Consider the following 20,301-nt stretch of genomic DNA (forward strand, 5'->3'; position numbering starts at 1 on the left):
ACCAATTCCACACACCACCCTTTGTGAAAAACAAAAGTTGCCCCTCAGGTTCCTGTTAAATCTTAGCTCTTACCTTAAACCTGTGCCCTCCAGTTAACCAATTCCATAAATAATAGAGAACACAGTTACACAATAGAATAGCTACATAATAGAGCTGAATGAGTGATATTTAAGAACCCTACAGAAAACCCAAGAACTGACTATACAATTATGAAATATAACAGGAAGTGAATGGAATTAGTGTTAAGAAAGCTTTTTTTAAAACTTGTTTCTGATTGGCTAAGTGTGTGGCAACTCGTCCAATAAGAGGAAAGCAGCATTAAGTGGAGGGCTATTTTAGAGCGGTCATTGCGCCAGTGGCAATTTTAGAGCCGTGATCCTGCATATTAGCGAGGAGGCAGAGGTGAGAAGCAGGTAAGACTGAGTGGGGTTTTTGATTTCCTATGGATCTGTGACCTTTCAATTAGTGCAGACAGTGTGGCCAGTGAAATTTTCCTGCTGCAATAAGTGGGAAATCAGAGAATCTCCTGGTGGTACAGTTGGATGCACACTGGATTATCTGGGAGGCTGAGAGCTTTTGTCAGGTGATCACAACTCGGTGCAGGCTACAGTTAGATGTGTGACCACCGGGAGAAGTGAGAGGGGAGCAGGCAGATGATGCAGGGCTCTGCAGAAGAGTGTCAAAGGCCGAGATGAAACCTAAGAGGCAAATTGAGAGGCAAAAATAGTGTAGAAGATCAGAAATTTCCCCAGGGTAGAAATGTCAAACACCATGGGTCATGCTTTTAATTTGGCGGGGGGGGGGGGGGGAGTGGAATTATAAAGGTATACACTAGGAGGAAGTTTTTTTAAAATGCAGAGAATGGTAGGTGCCTGGAGTACTTTATCAGGGGTAGTAGTGGAAACAGGCAGTTTGGTGGAACTTAAGACTTTTACATAGACAGATAAAGGAAGGAGGAATATCGATGATAAAGGAGGATATTTAAGATAAAATTGGTTTTATTTGTCACCTTTATGTGAAATGCATTGTGCGTCAAATCAAATCAGCGATAATTGGGCAGTCAGTCCGCTATTCTCGCGCCAAAATAGCACGTCGACAACTCCAGAGCAAATCTGAAGATCCTCAAAATTAAAGTAACACGCACAAAATGCTGGAGGAACTCGGCAGGCCAGGCAGCAACTGTGGAAAAGAGTAAACAGTCGATCTCGGCCCGAAACGTCGAATGCTTATTCCTTTCTACATCCACAACTCACTGGCCATAACTGCACGTCTTTGAAATGTGGGAGGAAACTGGCGCACCCAGAGGAAACCCTCACGATTACAGGGAAAACAGGTAGCGACAGGAATCCTGACGCGCTGCCGTGCCGCTTTATCTTAGTATACATTAGCATCAAATTCAGAATATTATACGCCGAATTGTCTTTCTGGCGCAATGCACACAAGGTGCTGGAGGAACTCAGCAGGTAAGACATCGTCGATAAAAATGAATAAACAGTTGACGTTTCAGGTCCTGATGAGGGGTCTCGGCCCGAAATGTCAAGTATTCATTATCCGCAGAATCTCTTGTGTTTGTCTGTCTGATGCTGTGTTGCTCTATAACTTGCAATTGAATGTCCCGCGTAGTTCAGAGGTGACTTTGAAAGAGAATTAGAAGCTTGGTGTATATTAGGGGTTAGTGTTATTAAGTGTTGCTGTCACAAACTATGATGAGAAACAGTGTTATCTGAAAGCAGAATGAGAATCTCGCGGTTTAAGTTGACTCTCCGCGATATGTTAGAGATTAGTCTGTCGTGAACAACAGATTACCATATGTGACAGATAGTTCTCCGAACGGTCGCCTCGGCGCGGAGATAAGGGGTGTGGCGATTGTCTGTGACGTCGCGCTCGGGTTTGATTGGCTGTGCGCTCACCGCCTCCTTTTCCTTCTCAAGATCGCCTTGTCCTGATGGCGGAGACCGGTGGTGTGCGGAGCTCGGCTTCGAGCGGCAGCATTTCGTCGCTCTCCAGCGCGCTGTCGAACACCCGGCTCGACTTGCTGGAGTCGGACTGCTCGTCCAACACCCTCAACGGGTTACAGATGTCCCGACCGCTCTCGAGCAACCGGCTGCGCCGAAGCAGCTCCCGCAACTACAGCTTGGAATCAGCGGACAGCCCAACCGAGGTTCGAGTGCTGGTAATAAACACTGGAGGAACTATTGGCATGATGTACCGAAATAATGGTGAGTACGAAGCCAGAAGGTAGATTTTATACACGAGTGGCACACTGCACATCATAAGGGATTACATAAACTCCAAGAATATTTCAGGAATTGGATAGAAAACACTTCGAGGGGTATGGGCGAAACACAGGCAAATGGGACTAATTCGGATATACGCTTTCACCGGCATGGACGAGAGGCTGATGGGGCCCATTGACATCGGTGTATAACTTTCTATAACACTGACCAGAACACGAGACCATTCCGCCCTTTGTGCGTGAGCAACAAAATCACAACTGACTTTATCACAGCAGCCTTTCCCTGCCCTATTCCCGTATCCTGATCTGGAGTAACGTCGACTATCCCTTTGCCTCAACAACTGCTGCTTAAGTGATAGTTTCCTGTGCTGCAGATTCCAGCATCAGCATTCTACCTCTTGTATACAAGGGTGTTCTTGTACATCAGTCAATGAAAGCAAGCATGCAGGTACAGCAGACAGTGAAGAAAGCTAATGGCATGCTGACCTTCATAACAAGAGGAATTGAGTATAGGAGTAAAGAGGTCCTTCTGCAGCTGTACAGGGCCCTGGTGAGACCCCACCTGGAGTATTGTGTGCAGTTAGGGTCTCCAAATTTGAGGAAGGACATTCTTGCTATTGAGGGATTGCAGCGTAGGTTCACAAAGTTAATTCCCGGAATGGCGGGACTGTCATATGTTGAAAGATTGGAGCGACTGGGCTTGTATACACTGGAATTTAGAAGGATGAGAGGGGATCTGATTGAAACATATAAGATTATTAAGGGATTGGACACGCTGGAGGCAGGAAGCATGTTCCTGCTGATGGGTGAGTCCAGAACTAGAGGCCACAGTTTAAGAATAAGGGGTAGGCCATTTAGAACAGAGATGCGGAAAAACTTTTTCACCCAGAGAGTGGTGGATATGTGGAATGCTCTGCCCCAGAAGGCAGTGGAGGCCAGGTCTCTGGATGCATTCAAGAGAGAGTTAGATAGAGCTCTTATAGATAGCGGGGTCAAGGGATATGGGGAGAGGGCAGGAACGGGGTACTGATTGTGTATGATCAGCCATGATCACAGTGAATGGCGGTGCTGGCTAGAAGGGCCGAATGGCCTACTCCTGCACCTACTGTCTATTGTCACTATTCCCATATTCTCCAGAGTCCAGAAACCGACTGCTATTCGTTTTGAACGCACTGAATAACTAAGTCGTCAAAACACACCACCGTTCCAAGTTCATCATACTCCCAAGTGAATGCATTTCTTCTCATTTTAGTTCTAAATCCATGGTCTCCCGACACTAACGCATGCCTATCCATTGTGATGTATCAGTTTCAAGACACTTTAACTTCAACTTTTGCAGTATTACTCTACTAAACTTTTCCTCAGTCACTCTGGACCCTTGATTCTCCGCTATTTCTAGGACTATTCTTCAATGGCTCCTTGCATATTTCCTTGAAAGTAAGTGGATGAGTACATTGATTAACCAGTGGTGCAGATGAGTGGAGCCCTTGTATTAGGAGGAAACAAGAGTTATACAGCATTTAAGGAAACTCGGTTAAACCACACCTGTTCCTGGAACAGTGCTGTCCATACTAATTAGGAGTGAACAGTATAGCACAGGAACATTCCCTTCAGCACACATTATGCCAAACTAATTAGATTATGTTTAAATGTTGAAGCATACCTATCCCTTCTGCCTTCACAATGGTCATCTCCTTCAATTTCCTGCATCTTTGTGCCTACCAAAGGGCCCCTTAAATGCCTGTATTGTATTTGCCTCCACTATCGCATTTGACATTGTGTTGCAGATACCAACCACTCCTTGTATTTAAAAAAAAAATCTTGCCCAGTCAATCTCCTTTCATCTGCTCTTCTCACCTTAAATGTATTTCCTCTGGTATTAGACATATCAACCCTGTGGGGAGGCGGGGAGTGTACTAGCTGCCCACTCTATTTAAGCCTCTATAATTTTATAAACTTCTAACCAGTTTCAACTACGGTTTTTGGAAAACAACCAAAATTTGTCTAACTTCTCCCTGTGTCCTATAATGCAGGCAGCATCCCTGTACACTAGGGTCACCAACCTTTTTTGCACCGTGGACTGGTTTAATATTGACAATATTCTTGCAGACCGGCCGACCAGGGGGTGGGGGGTGGTGTTAATCATGACCGGAATACAGCGATACTCGAAGGAGTTTCCTTATGTTCAGTCTACGTACACAACGTTGGAAGAACTCAGCAGGTCAGGCAGCATCCGTGAGAAAAGAGTAGCCAACGTTTCGGGCTGAGACCCTTCATCAGGAATGGGGGGAAGAGAGGGCTGAAGCGCAGTAATAGAGATAGGGGAGGGGGTAGGGCCTAGAGATGCCAGGTGGAGAACCAATCAGAGGAAATATAAAGGGGGGAGGGGATAAGCATGAAAGAACTGTAGAGATAAAGAAGCAGGAAGTTGAAAGGGGAGAGAGGCAGAGAGGGACCTGGGATAGGGGGAGGGAATTACTGAAAATTGGAGAATTCAGTGTTCATACCACCAGGCTGGAGGCTAGCTAGATGGTAGATGAGGTGTTGCTCCTCCAACCTGAGTTTGGCCTCATCATGGCAGTAGAGGAGGCCATGTATGGACATATCTAGATGGGAATGAGGGGCAGAGTTAAAGTGGGTAGCAACCGGGAGGTCCTGTCTGTTGTGACGGACGGAGCGGAGGTGCTCGACGAAGCGGTCCCCCAATCTGCGTCGGGTCTCACCGATGTAGAGGAGGCCGCACCGGGAGTACCGGATGCAAAAGGCGACTCCAGCAGACTCGCAGGTAAAGTATTGCCTCACCTGGAAGGACTCTCTGGGGCCCAAATGGTGGTAAGGGGGGAGGTGTGGGGACAGGTGCCTCCTGGTTTCCACTCACTTCAACTCTGCCTCTCATTCCCATCTAGATATGTCCATACATGACCTCCTTAAAGTCTGAGATTGATGGTGTTTATTAAACAGAAATGCTGAGAAAATGCATGTTCAGAGGCTACATAGGTTATGGAAGATGTGACCTATTGAAACCTAATTTTATCTAATTTCTCCCCCAAAATGTTTTTGTGAGCCTTACAAATAATATCAAGATGTTTCACGGTGTTCCTGAAAAACTAGATGTTTCATTAGTTTTTTTCCCATAGAATATTGAAACTCTTAGTGGACATGGAGAGGATATTTCCTATAGTGGCAGAACCTAGAACCACAGAGCACAGCTTCAGAATAGAAGGACATCCCTTTAGAACAGATGAAGAATTTCTTTAGCCAGGGGATGGTGAATTTGTGAAATTATTGCCACAGCTGGCTATGGAGTCCAAATCATTGGGTATATTTAAAGCAGAGTTTGATGGGTTCTTGTTTAGAAAGGACAGTAAAGGTTATAGAACATGGAAATCTACAGCTCATTACAGGCCCTTCAGCCCACACTGTTGTGCTGACCATGTAACTTACTCCAGAAACTGCCTAGAATTTCCCTACCCCATAGCCCTCTATTTTACTAAGCTCCATGTACTTGTCTAAGAGTCTCTTAAAAGACCCTATTGTATCTGCCTCTACCACTGTTGCTGGCAGTACATTCCACCACTCTGTTGGAAAAACTTGCCCCTGACACCCTCCTTGTACCTATTTCCAAGCACCTTAAAACTATACCCTCTCGTGTTAGCCATTTCAGCCCTGGGAAAAAAAGCCTCTGGCTATCCACATGATCAATGCCTCTCATCTCATACACCTCTATCAGGTCACTTTTCATCCTCCATTGCTCCAACGAGAAAAGGCCAAGTTCACTCAACCTATTCTCATGAGGCACACTCTCCAATCCTGGCAACATCTTTGTAAATCTCCTCTGCACTCTCTATAGCATCCACATTCTCCCTGTAGTGAGGTGACCAGAAGGCCGAATGGGGCTGTGAGGGATAATAAAGGGATGGGTCAAAGGGACTAATTCTGATCGAGTGTCTTTTGGTTTAATTTAAATGTGGATAGTTCTAGGGTGAACACGAAAGATATTCAAAGGAATGTAAGTATTGTTAAAAAGTGTGCAAGGTAATATCAAATGAGAAGCTATTTAGAAACAATATAAGCATAATGCAGTGCAGTATTAAGATAAAATAAAGTAGGTGAAGCTCAACTATTTCACATTATTCTTTGTTAATCTGGTTTTGTATTCACTTGCCTATAACTAACTATTGATGAGACCTGAAGCCAGGAGATAGAACAAAGCTGGAACTGGAGGTAAACCCTTGTTCAGTAAAACCACACAACTACAAAAATCAAACTCGAAAGTGCATCCCTACGTGTGACTATTTGAATGGTTAGTTTGAGTGTTCGAGACATTGATAGGATCAATAACCATCAGTGAAAGTCAGCCTGGGATTAGTTGTTAGCTGAGCAAAAAACAATAGTTGTTTTGGCTTGCCATAACACCTTCCTCTGAAAGTGATTACTTGCAGGATTTGAGCGTAGGGCTGATTCGGGTTAGAACAACTGGCATGTGCTGGTGATCAGTTCTTGTTATTGGCTCCAGGTTGTTACTTCCTTGTTGCAATGTTGCTTGGCTAAACTGGCACTAGTGGATGGTTCAGTTGGGGTAGATTGAACCCTTCCAGGAGGAGATAAAGATTCAGCTCTATCTTTGCTGATCTGCCTGATTAACTTATTGGACCATTAGGAGTACGTGGCCACAACTGGCTGATGTGGCAATACCAGCAATTTCTGTCTATGATAAATTTGTAGAGCAATTTAACCGTTTGTTTGGCAATCTAACCTGGTGCCCAGGAGTTTTGCCTGTTGCAATACTGTCTGTCCTGCAGTCTAGCTCAAAACTTGAATGACTTCACCCTTCGACCAAGATCAGAATGGCTCCTTCTGTGCAGCTGACTATCGGCTGTCTTGGATGTTGGACACTGTCGGTATTGTGTCCAACACTGTGTGGAGTTTTATTCTCAAAAGCACTTCAGCCGCAGTTCCCCACGAGCTTGGATGTGGTGTAGTTCGGTATGTCAACAGAAATGTGTTGAAAGCTTCAGTTGATGCTCTCTCCCCTAATTTCAGAAATGACTAAAAGTATCTGCAAACTCTCTGCTTGTCTGTTGGACTGTGGGGTGAGGGGATGTGGCTAACTCTGTTCTGGGACAATGTAGCAAACTGCTGTGAATGGAATTGAGTGCCATTGTCAGAAACAAGTGTTCCTGGCATGCAAAGCAGCTGACGATCTACAGCTGTTGAATAGTATCCTCTGTCATTGTTGATTTCATAGATAATACGTCTGGTCATTAAAATGGGTATCAATCGGGCCAAGGTAGGTGCACCTGTTGACTGGACTATTGTCAACATGTGCTCGACTCCAAGATCTGGTAGCCTGAGGTCCTGGTTGTGGATCAGCTCTACTTGGATTCTTTGCTGCCACAGAGCTCTGAGAATGCTGCTTGCACATGGATGTACCTTCTCTGCCTATCGTCTGAGATGAGTGCCAAACATCTCCAAACAGGTGATGTATTATGTTGGTAGAAGGCTACGACATTTTCCTCAAACTTGACCAGCCATCCTTCAATGAAGTATCTGGAAATGCACTGGAGAAGAGGATCTGCAGCTATTTCTGCTCTGATCTTGTCAACCATGACACAAACTGGTAGACTTCACACTCAATTAAAATGGTTCCCCATCTCTGATCTCCACAAGGCAGCTCTCCGGACCTAGCATAGCATTGGAGCCTTTGATCGACTTCCAAACTGTACATCATAGGCTCCAACAGTTTCTGTAACAAACGAGACAAAGAACAAGCAGAAGGCGGAAAGTAGTGACCATCATTCAATTTTGCGAATACATTTGCCAAAACTGGTATTGGGTGCTGGTGTCTCTAAAGCTGAATTAAGATCAGTTGAGAAGATGGCAGACAATCTCACAGTACCATTTGCTTTCTGATTGATAACTTATTGGAGCTGCTCAATGTAAGTAGTTGACAGCTTTTATCTAGCTCTAGCTCCACGATTGGTAAGGCTGTGCATGGTACCGATGTTTTGGGACAGAAGACTGGCTTTGCCTCTGGATGGAAATGGAGTTTTGCTTGCCATTTGTTGCAGCAACCTAAACCTTGAAACATTACTGCATAGTGCTGTTGTTGTATGGTGTCAAGTACTGATGGTGGTATGGCACCAACTGACTTGAGTTGAATTACCATGGTCTTCATAGAGACTTCATCTAGAGGGATGCTGCAGAGATTAAGCTTGTCCATCTAGTCAATGCCAAGGACATTTGGATCTGGCTGGTCTGTTGGTGAAGCTGAATGGTAACCAAGTGAACTATGTGTGTTACCCATGAGGTTCAGTTTGCCAATCAGTAGGAGGGTTTCACTTGATTAAACTGCAGGTGGAATGATGATTTGATTTGACTGGTGTGGACCTGAGTTTGCCGTGTGTGTTTGGAAATGATGGTGATGTCTGATGCTGTATTGAGTTGTAGTTGATAAATAAATACATTGATGTACTGCCTCCTGGCACTGAAATCAACTTTAAACATGACCGTTAAATTCATTGTAGATTTTAATGGCTTTTGAAACTTCCTGAACTTGTATTTTACTGGCCTAGATGACAGTGAAGGATGGCAAAAGCTCCCTATGTGACCGTAAACTTGGTATTTGGTGCAAATATTTCTTGTATTGGCAGTTTCTTCCATGACACCGTGCACCGCAGTTCGGACAAGCTGTGTTTATCTGCTTGGAGATGTGCGTGATGATGTCTGGGCCATTGGACACTGCATTGACCCCGGTCTGTTCGATCAGGTTGGAATCGTGTTTCAGGTCGATCAAATGCTGACATTCTTGTGTGGCAGCTTGAAGAATCATAGCAGCGTCTTGCTCCCATCTGGCCAGGAGCTGTTGCAAATGCCTGCATTGCCCGGTGCCTGAAATACACAGATAAAAATCAGACACTTGAACTGCAATTCAATCATGTTAACCAGCTTGAGCTCTTCACACTTGCGATTGCTGACACCTGTGTATGTAACAAACTCGTTGGCCTCATGTTTAACGAGTTTTGGGCTTTGGTAGTAAACACCAAAGAGATGACTATTGTCCAAAAATACTTGTTAGCTATCAGACAGTTCCATCACGTAAGTCACACATGTTCTTGGGCAGAATGAATTTGAAATAATGCTCATGTACAGCTGTACAGTTTTCAGAGCAAAGTCCACGTCTTTCATGAGTCATGGTTCAAAAAACAACTCTTGAAGCAGCATCGATCTGGAAGTTGGTAATAGGCACAGCAACTGAATCATCTGAGTTCTGTCCAGTGTTTGACATCAATGTTATTGGACTCGCTGATAACTTGCTCATTAAAGTTTTGATTAACTTCAGCTGGACTGCCTCAAATTGAGTTTGCTTCTGTTGTAGAATTGTGGCTAAGTCTTGCTGAAATTGCCATGTCGATATAATACAACACCTCACCGCCAATTTTGTGTTTGCTCACATGTTGCTAATGAAACCCAAAGCCAGAGAAGAACTAGAACTCAAAATAGATCCTTATTCAGTAAAACCATACAAGTCTCAACTCAAAGTACATACCAAAGTATGACTATTTAAATGGTTTATCCAAGGATCTTGGATGTTGAGAGGAACGAGGACCAATCAATGAAAGTCACCCTGGGATTGGTTATCAGTTAAGTCCAGGCATTGGTTGTTTAAGCTCACCATAACAGATTTTTAGCACAAGTTGTTCATTTTTGACTTGGGGCGGGGCGGGGGGAAGTTGGCTTGCATCCCATTCTCAATGCAACATGACAGGCAATTTAAGCAGGCCATCTAAGATTTTATTGAAAAGTGTGTTAGTCTTAATGAAGGTTTCTTTTGTTTGCCATGCTATAACCTGCCAGGGTTATCTTTTTAGGAAGTTGTATTCAGGATTACTTGTATAAGATATAAAAGCTATAAAGCCATATCTAGTTAAGGTGGTTTAAATATAACCTTGAAATGTTATGATTTTTTTCCATGCATCTTAAAATTCACATGAAATCAAAAGGTTAAATATAGTGATTCTGTAATGGGGCTTTCAAAGTTATTGCAGGAACTTGCCTAATTATGTCTTGGAGGCTTTTGATCCTGTGCCATGGTTAAATGATGTTCAACAGTCTGTCTTTGTGCATTGTTCACATTGCACATGACTGTTTCTCACTAATGCAATGGGCCAAGTAGAGTTACACCTCCAGGTGTGTAAAATCTAATTTTATTGTGATAGGCAACAAAAATTCTTATGGCCCTTTATATCCACACTGCTCAATGTAACACCCTGGAAAAGGTTTCACTGCTACCGTAATGGTCACTCTGTACAGAAGCAGTGTTTGTGTTGCGATTAGAGATATCTGGTGCTTTGGAATGTGAACTGTCCAATCAGGGGAGCGGGTTTTTTGCATCTGACACTGGTCTGAGATGAAGAGAGAAAACACTGGAGAGAATTAGTTGTAGGATTTGACTTGGTGGGGGACCGTGATTTGCTGGAGTGAGGTGTGGAGGTCTACTGAGGGTTGGTGAATATGACTTTCAGAAGAGTTGACTCCAACTTGTGCACATTTGACTGTTTAATTATAATGAGCCCTGTTTTTTTACTAACCCTTAACATTCATTAAATATTCCTTTAATCATATGCAGTGTGCTGTCTGTTATTTCTTGGCACTGAGTTATAACGGGGTAACAAATCACACGGCATTCATGTAAACCAGGATTTGGGGTGGGAGAGCCATCCCAATCTCTCGGATTTAGTGGGACTGGAGTGTGTATTCTCTAGATGTACTCACCCCAAGGAAACTGGAGTTTCATCAATATTTCCTAAACACTGATCAGTTAGGCCACTTTGTATATGACTATGAAGGCAGCCTCTCCAGTTCTCCAGACTCACTGGGTTCTTTCTCTACCATTTTATTATTGTAACCTGTAGGGTGATTTGAATCAAATAGTCTCCTGGACCTCTTCTTTCGAGCCCATGTAGTCCATGTTGAGCCCTGGTCAACAGCTCAGTTTAGGAAATCCGCACATGAATCTAAATTAATTCACAATTTGTGTTTAATTTGTTTAATTATGTAAGCAATGTTGACTCCAGGTCGTCAACTTGGATTCAAAATATTGCTATTGCTCTTGTACCAGTCATCATCAAAAACACTTACTTCTACAGTATTGAAGTATGGAATCTCTAGTTGCCCATGTGATTGAACCATCTTCTCTCTGTTTTGGGCATGGGGTCTTCTTTACAACAGTTTGTCTCCAGAATTCTTGCTGAACTACACTCAAAATACTTCATTCTTCTACACATCAACTCTGCGTTGTCGTGCTTTGACTCCGTTGGACATTGGTTTTACCCCAAGGCATCGGAAAGGAGAAGAGCAGTAAAGTAATGCTAAGTAACTACTTGCCTCTGTCATTCCCTTGCTTCTCTCTGAGTCAGGGCAATTCTAATCAGTTACAATCCGGACAGGCCAAGCACTCAAGTTAATTTAATTCCAATACCACTGCCTTTCCTTACACTACAGTTCTCTTCCCAAAGAACAGTTCATAAATAACATATCTGGAAATAATCTCTGATTTAGCAGATTATTGGTAGGGGCCTTACTCTGTCCACTTTCAGTTGTTCTGATCCAGTCATTCCTGAGCAGAGATACTAAATGAAACATTTCACAAAATGGTTGCACGTGCAGTCTCTCAAAATGGCAGCCTTCATTTTTCTTACCAATTCGCAACAGTGAACACACTTGTCTACTTCCACTGTCCTGGATGTATTCCAGTTGGCTTTTACAGATTGTAATTCTTTCATGGCCTACAGCTTAAAATTGTCAAAGAAAATCAATGTGTCAGCCTGAACCATATTAAAAATTGTTTTGATAAGGTGGTTCTGTTTGTCAGACACTAATTATCTCAGCCGCATGTTATTGCTTCTGGAGTTCCTCAGGTGTATTCCTCTTCAGTTGTTGCCTTGGAATTAATCATCTTTCTTTCATTTATCATTAGTACTGGCACCAAAAGAAAATGCTTTTATCAATGCTCTTCGAAAACAACCGGGCTTGCATGATGAAGATTACGCTAAAAAAACCAGGCTTTATGAATATGTTGATTTACCAGAAAATACTCTGGTGCTTCCGTAAGTATTCATTTATATGTCTACTTTAGGAAATGCTGATCTATAGAAACGTGTGGATAACAAATTGAAACTCTAGGCTTAGCAATATTGGATGAATTTCCTTTAACTTGGACCCCTATGGTGCAAGTAGCCATTTCACTATACTCTATCAGAAGGTGTTTAGTTCCCCTTTCTAGGAATTTAATGTGAAATATAGGCTGATACTTAACAGATTAAAAACATAACCATTATTGCAAAATAGGAAATCTGGATGGCAGTGATAATGACAAGATAATCAGATTGTGGGTATTTCAATAAAATAGATATTTTCCAAGACCCTGGGGATAATGTCACTGCTGTTCTAAAGGTTGGTTTTCATGTCCACTGTGGCCATAGGACTATGGGTTAAAGTCTCATCTGAAATTCAGAATCTGCAGTGGTAGTGTACAATCTCAGTACTATACTGGAGTGTCAGCTTAAATGTTTGGGCTCAATTTGCTAGAGTGGGATTTTACACGTAATCTTTTGACTCTAATGTGAAAGACCTAACAACTAAGCCATAGCTTACTAAATGAAGTCTTACATCTGCAGCCAGTAAAACATTAAAAAAAAAATCTTCATGTGTATGTACACCTGGTGGCCACATTAATTATAAAAGACTGGAAACCATCCACTTCAAGGTTTGATGTGCTGTACATTCAGAAATGCTCTTCTGTCCAAAGCGGTTGTAAAATGTGGTTATTTGAATTACTGTTGTCTTTCTGTCAGCTTGAACCAGCCTGGCCATTCTCCTCTGATCTCTCATTAATGAGGTGTTTCTGCCCATAGAGCTGCGGCTCACTGGATATTTTTCTTTTCTGTCCCTTTCTCTGTAAACTCTAAGGGACTGTGAGAAAATCCCAGTGGATAAGCCATTTCTGAGATGCACAAACCACCCCATCTGGCACCAACAATCATTTCCACGGACAAAGTCACTTGGGTTACATTTCTTCCCTGTTTCTGATGTTTGATCTGAACAACTGAACCTCTTGACCGTGTCTGCATGCTTTTATGCACTGAGTTGTTGCCCCATGTTTGGCTGATTAGATATTTGTATTAATGAGCAAGTACACCTAATAATGTGGCCATTTGAGTGTATATATTTCACCCTGTTCTGCCCAGCAGTTTAATTCAGTCTATCTCAAATTTGAGTAAGTCAATTTTTTTTCTTTGCCATTTATAACCACATTTTGCTTCGCTACTATTTGCAAAGCAAAACACTGCATTCCTTTGTATCTGTGACTGGAAAATATTTGTTCAGAGCTGACCTAGAACTTCTGCTCCCTTCTCAAGTGAGCCAGAAACCCATAGTCTCACTCTTAAAGTCATGAGTACTGCCCACTGCTGTCAGAAGGAACTATCCCATTGAGTGTTCATGCTTTGAGTGAATCATTATATGTTAAGGTGATTCTTTGTTAAAAATGCACAGAATTCTTTTAATGTTCTGACATATATTTACTCAGCTTCTATCCCCAGAAATAGAATTAGGCAGTCATTCCTGGTTTTGACACAGCCACAACTTCATTGATCCCAGGCAAAATAAAATCCTGCAGATTCCTCAACATTTTCATGTTATGCATTTTCTATGCAAAGAATACATTCTTCCTATTGAGAAGGTGGCTTTTGGTATCACCTAGTTCAGGGTGCTTTAAAGAAGGGCAAATTAGTATGCAACCTTCAACCTTAGCCAACTGTTGAACTCCATACAGGGCTTTTTCTGATCATATCACTTTTACTGCATAAACAGCTATATAAATCATGATGACCATCTTGTTTTGAGAGATTATCTCACATGCATACCAATCAAATTCCAAGTTGCATTACAGAGCAGTGTCAGATTATTGTCAAAACATTTAAATATGACTGCTATTTAGGTACAGTGAAATTTAATGTACTTTCTCATTTATCAGGGCATATTAATTTTCAATCTTGATGCCAAAGAAAGTGTGCTCATGCACGGGGCACACATCAAATTCCAAATGGAACAGAATTTGATTTGTGTTTCTAGGAAGGTTTCCTAAATTGCTATTAAGTAGTCCAACTTGACTTGAAGGCCATACTGGTGCTGGCATGGCCAGGTGATTAACCAGTGGAGAAACAATGGAAAATAGTGATTAGTTTTAAGGTGACTGTGAATAAGGACACGTATGGATCTTGCGCAAGATTAAGTTAGGGCGAGGCAAACTAAAAGCACTAGGGAGAATTAATCAGAAGTAGCTGGCTTTGAGTAATTCAAGGATAAAGGAGGAAATGTGCCGAGAGAGTGGGATCTTGAATGAGCATTTTGCATTGATATTAGTCAAAAAGGACGTCAAAGTTCAGATTAAATTTATTATCAAAGTACGGTACATATGTCTGTATATCCTACCCTGAGATTCATTTTATTACAGGCATTCACAGTAGAACAAAGAAATACAGTAGAATCAATGAAAACTCATCTGTCAAACAATGTTAAAAAGAAGTCAATCTGTGCAAATTGGAAAAAACTAATAATGATTTTTTAAAGTAAATAAATACTGAGAAAACGTCGTAGATCTCATGAAAGTGAGTCCGTAGGTTGTGGAATGGGTTCAGAGTTGAGCTGAGTGTACATGGAGGATAGAGATCAGTGCTAATACACTGGGGCATTTCGAGATGGATAAAGGGGGAGTGTTGCATTTCTTGGACAATGTTAAGTCAGTCAGATGTTTGTTGTATGCCCAAGTATAGATATGCAAGTGCATTGAGAAATCTTGCAGCAGCATCACGGGCATATAACATCATACAAGCAGCATTCACAGGAAAAATAAGTTAAAGGTTTAATCACTGTTTTGACAAACAGCACAGTTACAACTAAATTCAAAGTGATCAGTGGTCATAGTGTTTGTTAAACTAGAGGTGATTAAGGTTTTACTGGTTAATACAGGAACTGAATGCTTGATGAGCACTAGCAGTTCATGAATGTGGTGGTGAAGGACTATTCTTTTCTCCCTCCTGCAAAAAAAAAGGGTCATGGCCAGGATGGTGGGGATCTTTGGATATTGCTTTGAGGCAGTGCTTTCTGTAGATGCTTCTGATGGTGGAAAAGGGATATGCCTATGATGTATTGGGCAGAGTCCACTGCTCTTTGCAGCTTCTTGCATTCCTGCAATTCGAAGTGCTATTCCAGACCATGATGCAACCAGTCAGGATGCTTCCAACAAGTCAGTATTTGGTGACAAACTGAACCACTGGCTCCTAGGCTGGTGTACTTTTCTTGTGATTTGAATCTATGTGCTGGCCCAGGTTAAATGATCTACCAGGAATTTAAAGCTGCTAACTCTAGAATGCTTGTTTATTCCCAAAGTAGTCTGGTCCCGATGGGATATGCCCCAGGTTATTGAGAGGTTTCTGGGACCTTGACCAAGACCTTTCCCCTAATGTCAGGCTGAGTCCCGGAAGACTGGCAACTAGCTAATGCTGTCTAAAGCAAGAAGGGAAATGGGGAATAATCTTGAAGTATTATCCTTACATTAGAGGTATTGGGGGGGGGGGAGCATATAGTGTAGTGATTAGCACAATGCTTTACAGTTCTAGCAACCCATGTTCAATTGCCACTGCTGTCTGTAAGGAGTTTGTATGTTCTTCCTGTGATCGTACAATTTCCTTCAGGTACTCTGGTTTCTTCCCACAGGTTAATTGGTCATTGTAAATTGTCCCATGTTTAGGCTTGGGTTGCTGGGCAGCATGGCTGGAAGTGCTATTTCCGCGCGGTGTCTCCATAAATAAGTTGGAAAGGATTTTTATCGACGGGAGTTATTAGCATTTGGAAAAGCATTGAGGACAGTTAGTGTGGCTTTATGTGTGGCAGGCTCTATCTTGCTAACTTGAGTTTTTCAAGGATGTGAAGATGATTGAGGGTAATGCGGTGGATGTTGTCCATATGGATTTTGGTAAGATGTTTAACATGGTCCCACTAGGTCACTTCATCCAGAAGGTTAAGTTGTATTTAATCTGCAGTGACTTTGCCATTTGGATTTGAGATTGGCTTGCCAGAGAGAAGGCCAGAGATAGTGGTTAATGGGACTTGTTCTGGCTAGTATTCCAGTGATTCATACTGGGATTTCTGCTTTTGTGATGCATCAAGTCAAGTCAACTTTTATTGTTATTTCGATCATAACTGCTGGTACAGTGCATAGTAAAAATGAGACAAAGTTTTTCAGGACCATGGTGTTACATGACACAGTACAAAAAACTAGACTGAACTACGTAATAAAAAAAAACACAACACAGAGAAAGCTACACTAGACTACAGACCTACACTGGACTGCATAAAGTGCACAAAAACAGTGCAGACATTACAATAAATAATAAACAGGACAGTAGGGCAAGGTGTCAGTCCAGGCTTCGGGTATTGAGGAGTCTCAAGTGCATATAATTGACTTGGATAGAAATGTAGTTTGGGTTATTAAATCCACATCATACAGGTAGTTTAGAAGATTACTAAAATGTAGAGCAGGGTTTAGATCAGTTGCAGATATGGGATGGAGAAATCACAAGTGGATTTTAATGTGGTCAAGTGTGAGGTATCAGTTTGATAGACCTACCGTAGAGTGAAAGTACGCAGTTAATGGCAAGACCCTTAATAGTGTGGATGTAGAGGGATCTCAGAGTCCAAGTTCATAGCTCCCTGAAGGTGGCTGCGTAGGTTGATATGTTGATAAAGTATGGTATACTTTATTATATTTTAAACATTGAGTTCAAGAGTCAGGAAGTTGTATTGCAGCTTTATGAAGCTCTGGTTAGGTTGCATCAGAAGGGATTAGTTTAAGTTGACATTTAATTGCTAGTTTAATAGCATGGCACAACATGGGCTGAGGTTCTTATCCTGTGTATCATAATGAACCATTATGAAGTGCATGTATAAGATGTTAGAAATGAAGTATTGGTGTTTGTTTTGCAGTTGTACAAGGTCAAACAAAAGGATTGTGTACTCAGTAATTGAATATTCACCTTTGCTGGACTCCTGTAACATGACCACAGATGACTGGGCTAAGATTGCTCTTGATATAGAGGTAAGTTGAGACTTGAGTCAGGTATTTCAGAGAATTTTATAGGTGCAATAAGTAGCAAAGGTTTAAAATTCCTGCATTGAGGGTATGATAGTCTTGGGGCAGATCTCTTGCTGTCTGACAGGAATTTGGCTCAAGACCTGGATCTGATCTGTTTCTGCTCTCCACGCTCTGAAAAACTGATGAAGATATTGCCGCACAAAGGTAATCTAGTCTTGGGTCGGATTGCCTTTATAGTCAGTGGAAAGCTGGCATTATTGGGATTGTGGTTTTATTTTTGTAGGATGTTGGTTTAAAACCATTTAATATTTTCAAACTCAAGTACTGATGTACCCTTCTTTTCTGGTACATCTTCAACTTAAGCGGACATATTTCAACATACAATGATTTTGATTCAGTAGGATTCTTGATTGACAAGACAGGAACTGATGCAAGAGTGTTCCTTCAAGCTATCAGACTCTTTCCTCTTGTATAATTTGTTATCACAGCATTGAGTTATCAGTTTCCTGATTTTTTTTTAAAAAACAATGTTGTGTTAACGGTTTAGTACTAGAAATGGCATGGAATTTGCTGGATGATTTGTTTTACATTTTCAAAGCTCTAAGGTGGTATTAAAAGTTATAAAATCATACATTACAGTTGTTGGACAATATTGCTGTCAAGAGCTTTGAGTGTTACCAGTAAATTTGCAAATGAGCTTGGGTTTCCAAATTTCCCTTGGGCATTCTGTTGGACTATGAAATGTTGGAGATTCTATCATTCCTGTACACTGGCCAGTGATGTTGAAGGGTGAGGGACAATTTAGACCAGAAAATTCTGCATTGTATCAGATTAAAACTCTTCAGGTGAGTAGCATCAGACACTCTAATTTCCTGTGCTAGTTGTGTCACTGCCCTTTCAGCAGCATGATAGGCATGATTCGAAATGCCTGGCATATAGAATGGAAGATCTAAGTGGGATTTACACTGCTGAGGTGAAATTTGATATGTCTGTTCCTCACAAGTCAACGAGCAAGCCATAGATCAGAAGCCAGTCTCACAGCTCTGCAGTTTTCTAAGCTTTGTTTTTTGTATGTTGCCAGGCTCACTACCAAGAATACAGTGGCTTTGTGATCCTTCATGGAACAGATACTATGGCTTACACTGCTTCTGCCCTTTCATTCATGTGTGAGAATCAAGGAAAGCCCATCATCCTGACTGGCTCACAAGTAAGTTGTAGTGCTTCAGTCAGATCTTTACAAGGAAAGAAAGTCCACATACAATATTAAGAACAGTACTCCTGGAATTTGTATAGGTCTTTAAAAGGTATACAGTAAATAGAAATTGTTTAATTCCTGTAGGCTTCTGACTTGTAAGGGGTTAATTTTCAAGTGCCATCTTTATTAACATCCAAGGATACATCTTGTATTGGAAGAACAAACAGGTAGGCAGGGTGGGGTGGATCTGTTAATAAGAAACTAAATCACATCCATGGGAAGAACTGGCATAGGACTGGAAGATGTAGAGCTCTTGTGGGTAGAGTTAAGAAACTAAGAGGGAATTTGCAGAATTGTTGAGTTGGCTTTTTAGAGCAGCTTGTGTTTGAGCCCACTAGGGGAAAGGCAAATGTGATTGGCTGTCGTGTAATTAAATTAGGGAGCTTAAAGTAAAGGAACCCTTGGGAGCCAGTGATCATAATGATAAAATTTACCTAGCAGTTTGAAAGGGAGAAAATAGATGTATCAGTATTGCAGTGGAGTAAAGGGAATTAGTGGCATGAGCAAGGAGCTGGCTAAAGTTGATTGGAAGGGGACACTAGCAGGGATGGTGGTAGATTAGCAATGGCTGGAGCTTCTGGGAGCAATTTGGAAGGTGCAAAATAGCTGCATCCTAAAGAAGAAGAATTATTCTAAAGGGAGGATGAGGCAACTGGGTAACAAGGAATGTCAAAAGACAGTATAAAAACAAGAATGAGCTTATAATATTGCAGAACTTGTAAGTTAGAGGATTGGGAAGTTTTTTAAAAGCCAACAAAAGGCAACTTTATTTTTAAAAAAAACACAAGGAATGAAATGTAAAGGCAAGCTAGCCAAAAATATCAGAGGATACTAACATTTTTTTTCAGATATAAAAGAATAAGGGGCGAGAGTGGAAACTGGACCATTGGGGAGGTAGTAATGAGGGACAAGAAATAGTGAATGAACTTGATAGACTGATGCAAAATACCTTGTCTGTGGAAGACACTAACAGAATGCCAGAAACTTGAGAGTTGGGGGCAGAAGTGAGTGTCGGTTCTATTACTAAAGAGAAGGTGTTTTGGGAAGTGGAGATGAGTAAGTCACCTGGCTAGACCCCCCCCCCCCCCCCCCCCGGGTTTCTGAAAGAGGTAGCTGAACATATTGTTAGTAATCCTCTTTCAAGGATTCCTAGATTCTGGAATGGTATCGGAGAATTAGAAAATTGCAAATGTCTCCAAATGTCTCTCTCCACTCTAAGTATGGAGGAAAGCAAAAGAAAGGAAATTATAGACCAGTTAGCCTAACTTTAGTGGGAAGATGTTGGAGTCCATTACCAAGGATGAGGTTCTGGTTACTTGGAGATTTATAATAAAGTAGGCCAAAGTCAACATGGTTTCCATCTGGGGAAATCTTGCCTGACATATCTGTTGGAATTCTTTGAGGAAATAAAGGCAGGACAGTCAGTGGATGTTTGCTTAGATTATCAGTAGGCCTTTGACAAGGTGCGACACATGAGGAGCCCATGGTATTATAGGAAAGAATCTAGCATGGCTAAAAGACTGGCTGATTGGAGAATACAAAGTGTCAGGATAAAGAGGGCCTACTCTGGTTGGGTACTGAGGACTTGTGGTGTTCTGTAGAGCCCTGATTGGGACTGCATTTTGTTCCACATTATATGTCAGTGATTTAGA

General features: G+C 41.8%; 1 protein-coding gene across 3 annotated transcripts in view; it reads left to right on the forward strand.

Moving 5' to 3' along the window:
- The first annotated feature begins 344 nt into the window (after window positions 1–344).
- Window positions 345–20,301, forward strand: part of aspg (asparaginase homolog (S. cerevisiae)) — a 68,776-nt gene continuing 48,819 nt past the window's right edge. For all 3 annotated transcript variants that reach the window (XM_073039771.1, XM_073039770.1, XM_073039772.1), the window contains exons 1-5: window positions 345–414; window positions 1,933–2,220; window positions 12,217–12,346; window positions 17,286–17,397; window positions 18,476–18,601. In XM_073039771.1, coding sequence (XP_072895872.1) covers window positions 1,947–2,220; window positions 12,217–12,346; window positions 17,286–17,397; window positions 18,476–18,601 — 642 coding nt within the window. In that variant the 5' untranslated portion in view covers window positions 345–414; window positions 1,933–1,946. The remainder of the gene's footprint in view (window positions 415–1,932; window positions 2,221–12,216; window positions 12,347–17,285; window positions 17,398–18,475; window positions 18,602–20,301) is intronic.

Source organism: Hemitrygon akajei, chromosome 3 (assembly GCF_048418815.1).
Source record: "Hemitrygon akajei chromosome 3, sHemAka1.3, whole genome shotgun sequence".
Lineage (NCBI taxonomy): Eukaryota > Metazoa > Chordata > Chondrichthyes > Myliobatiformes > Dasyatidae > Hemitrygon > Hemitrygon akajei.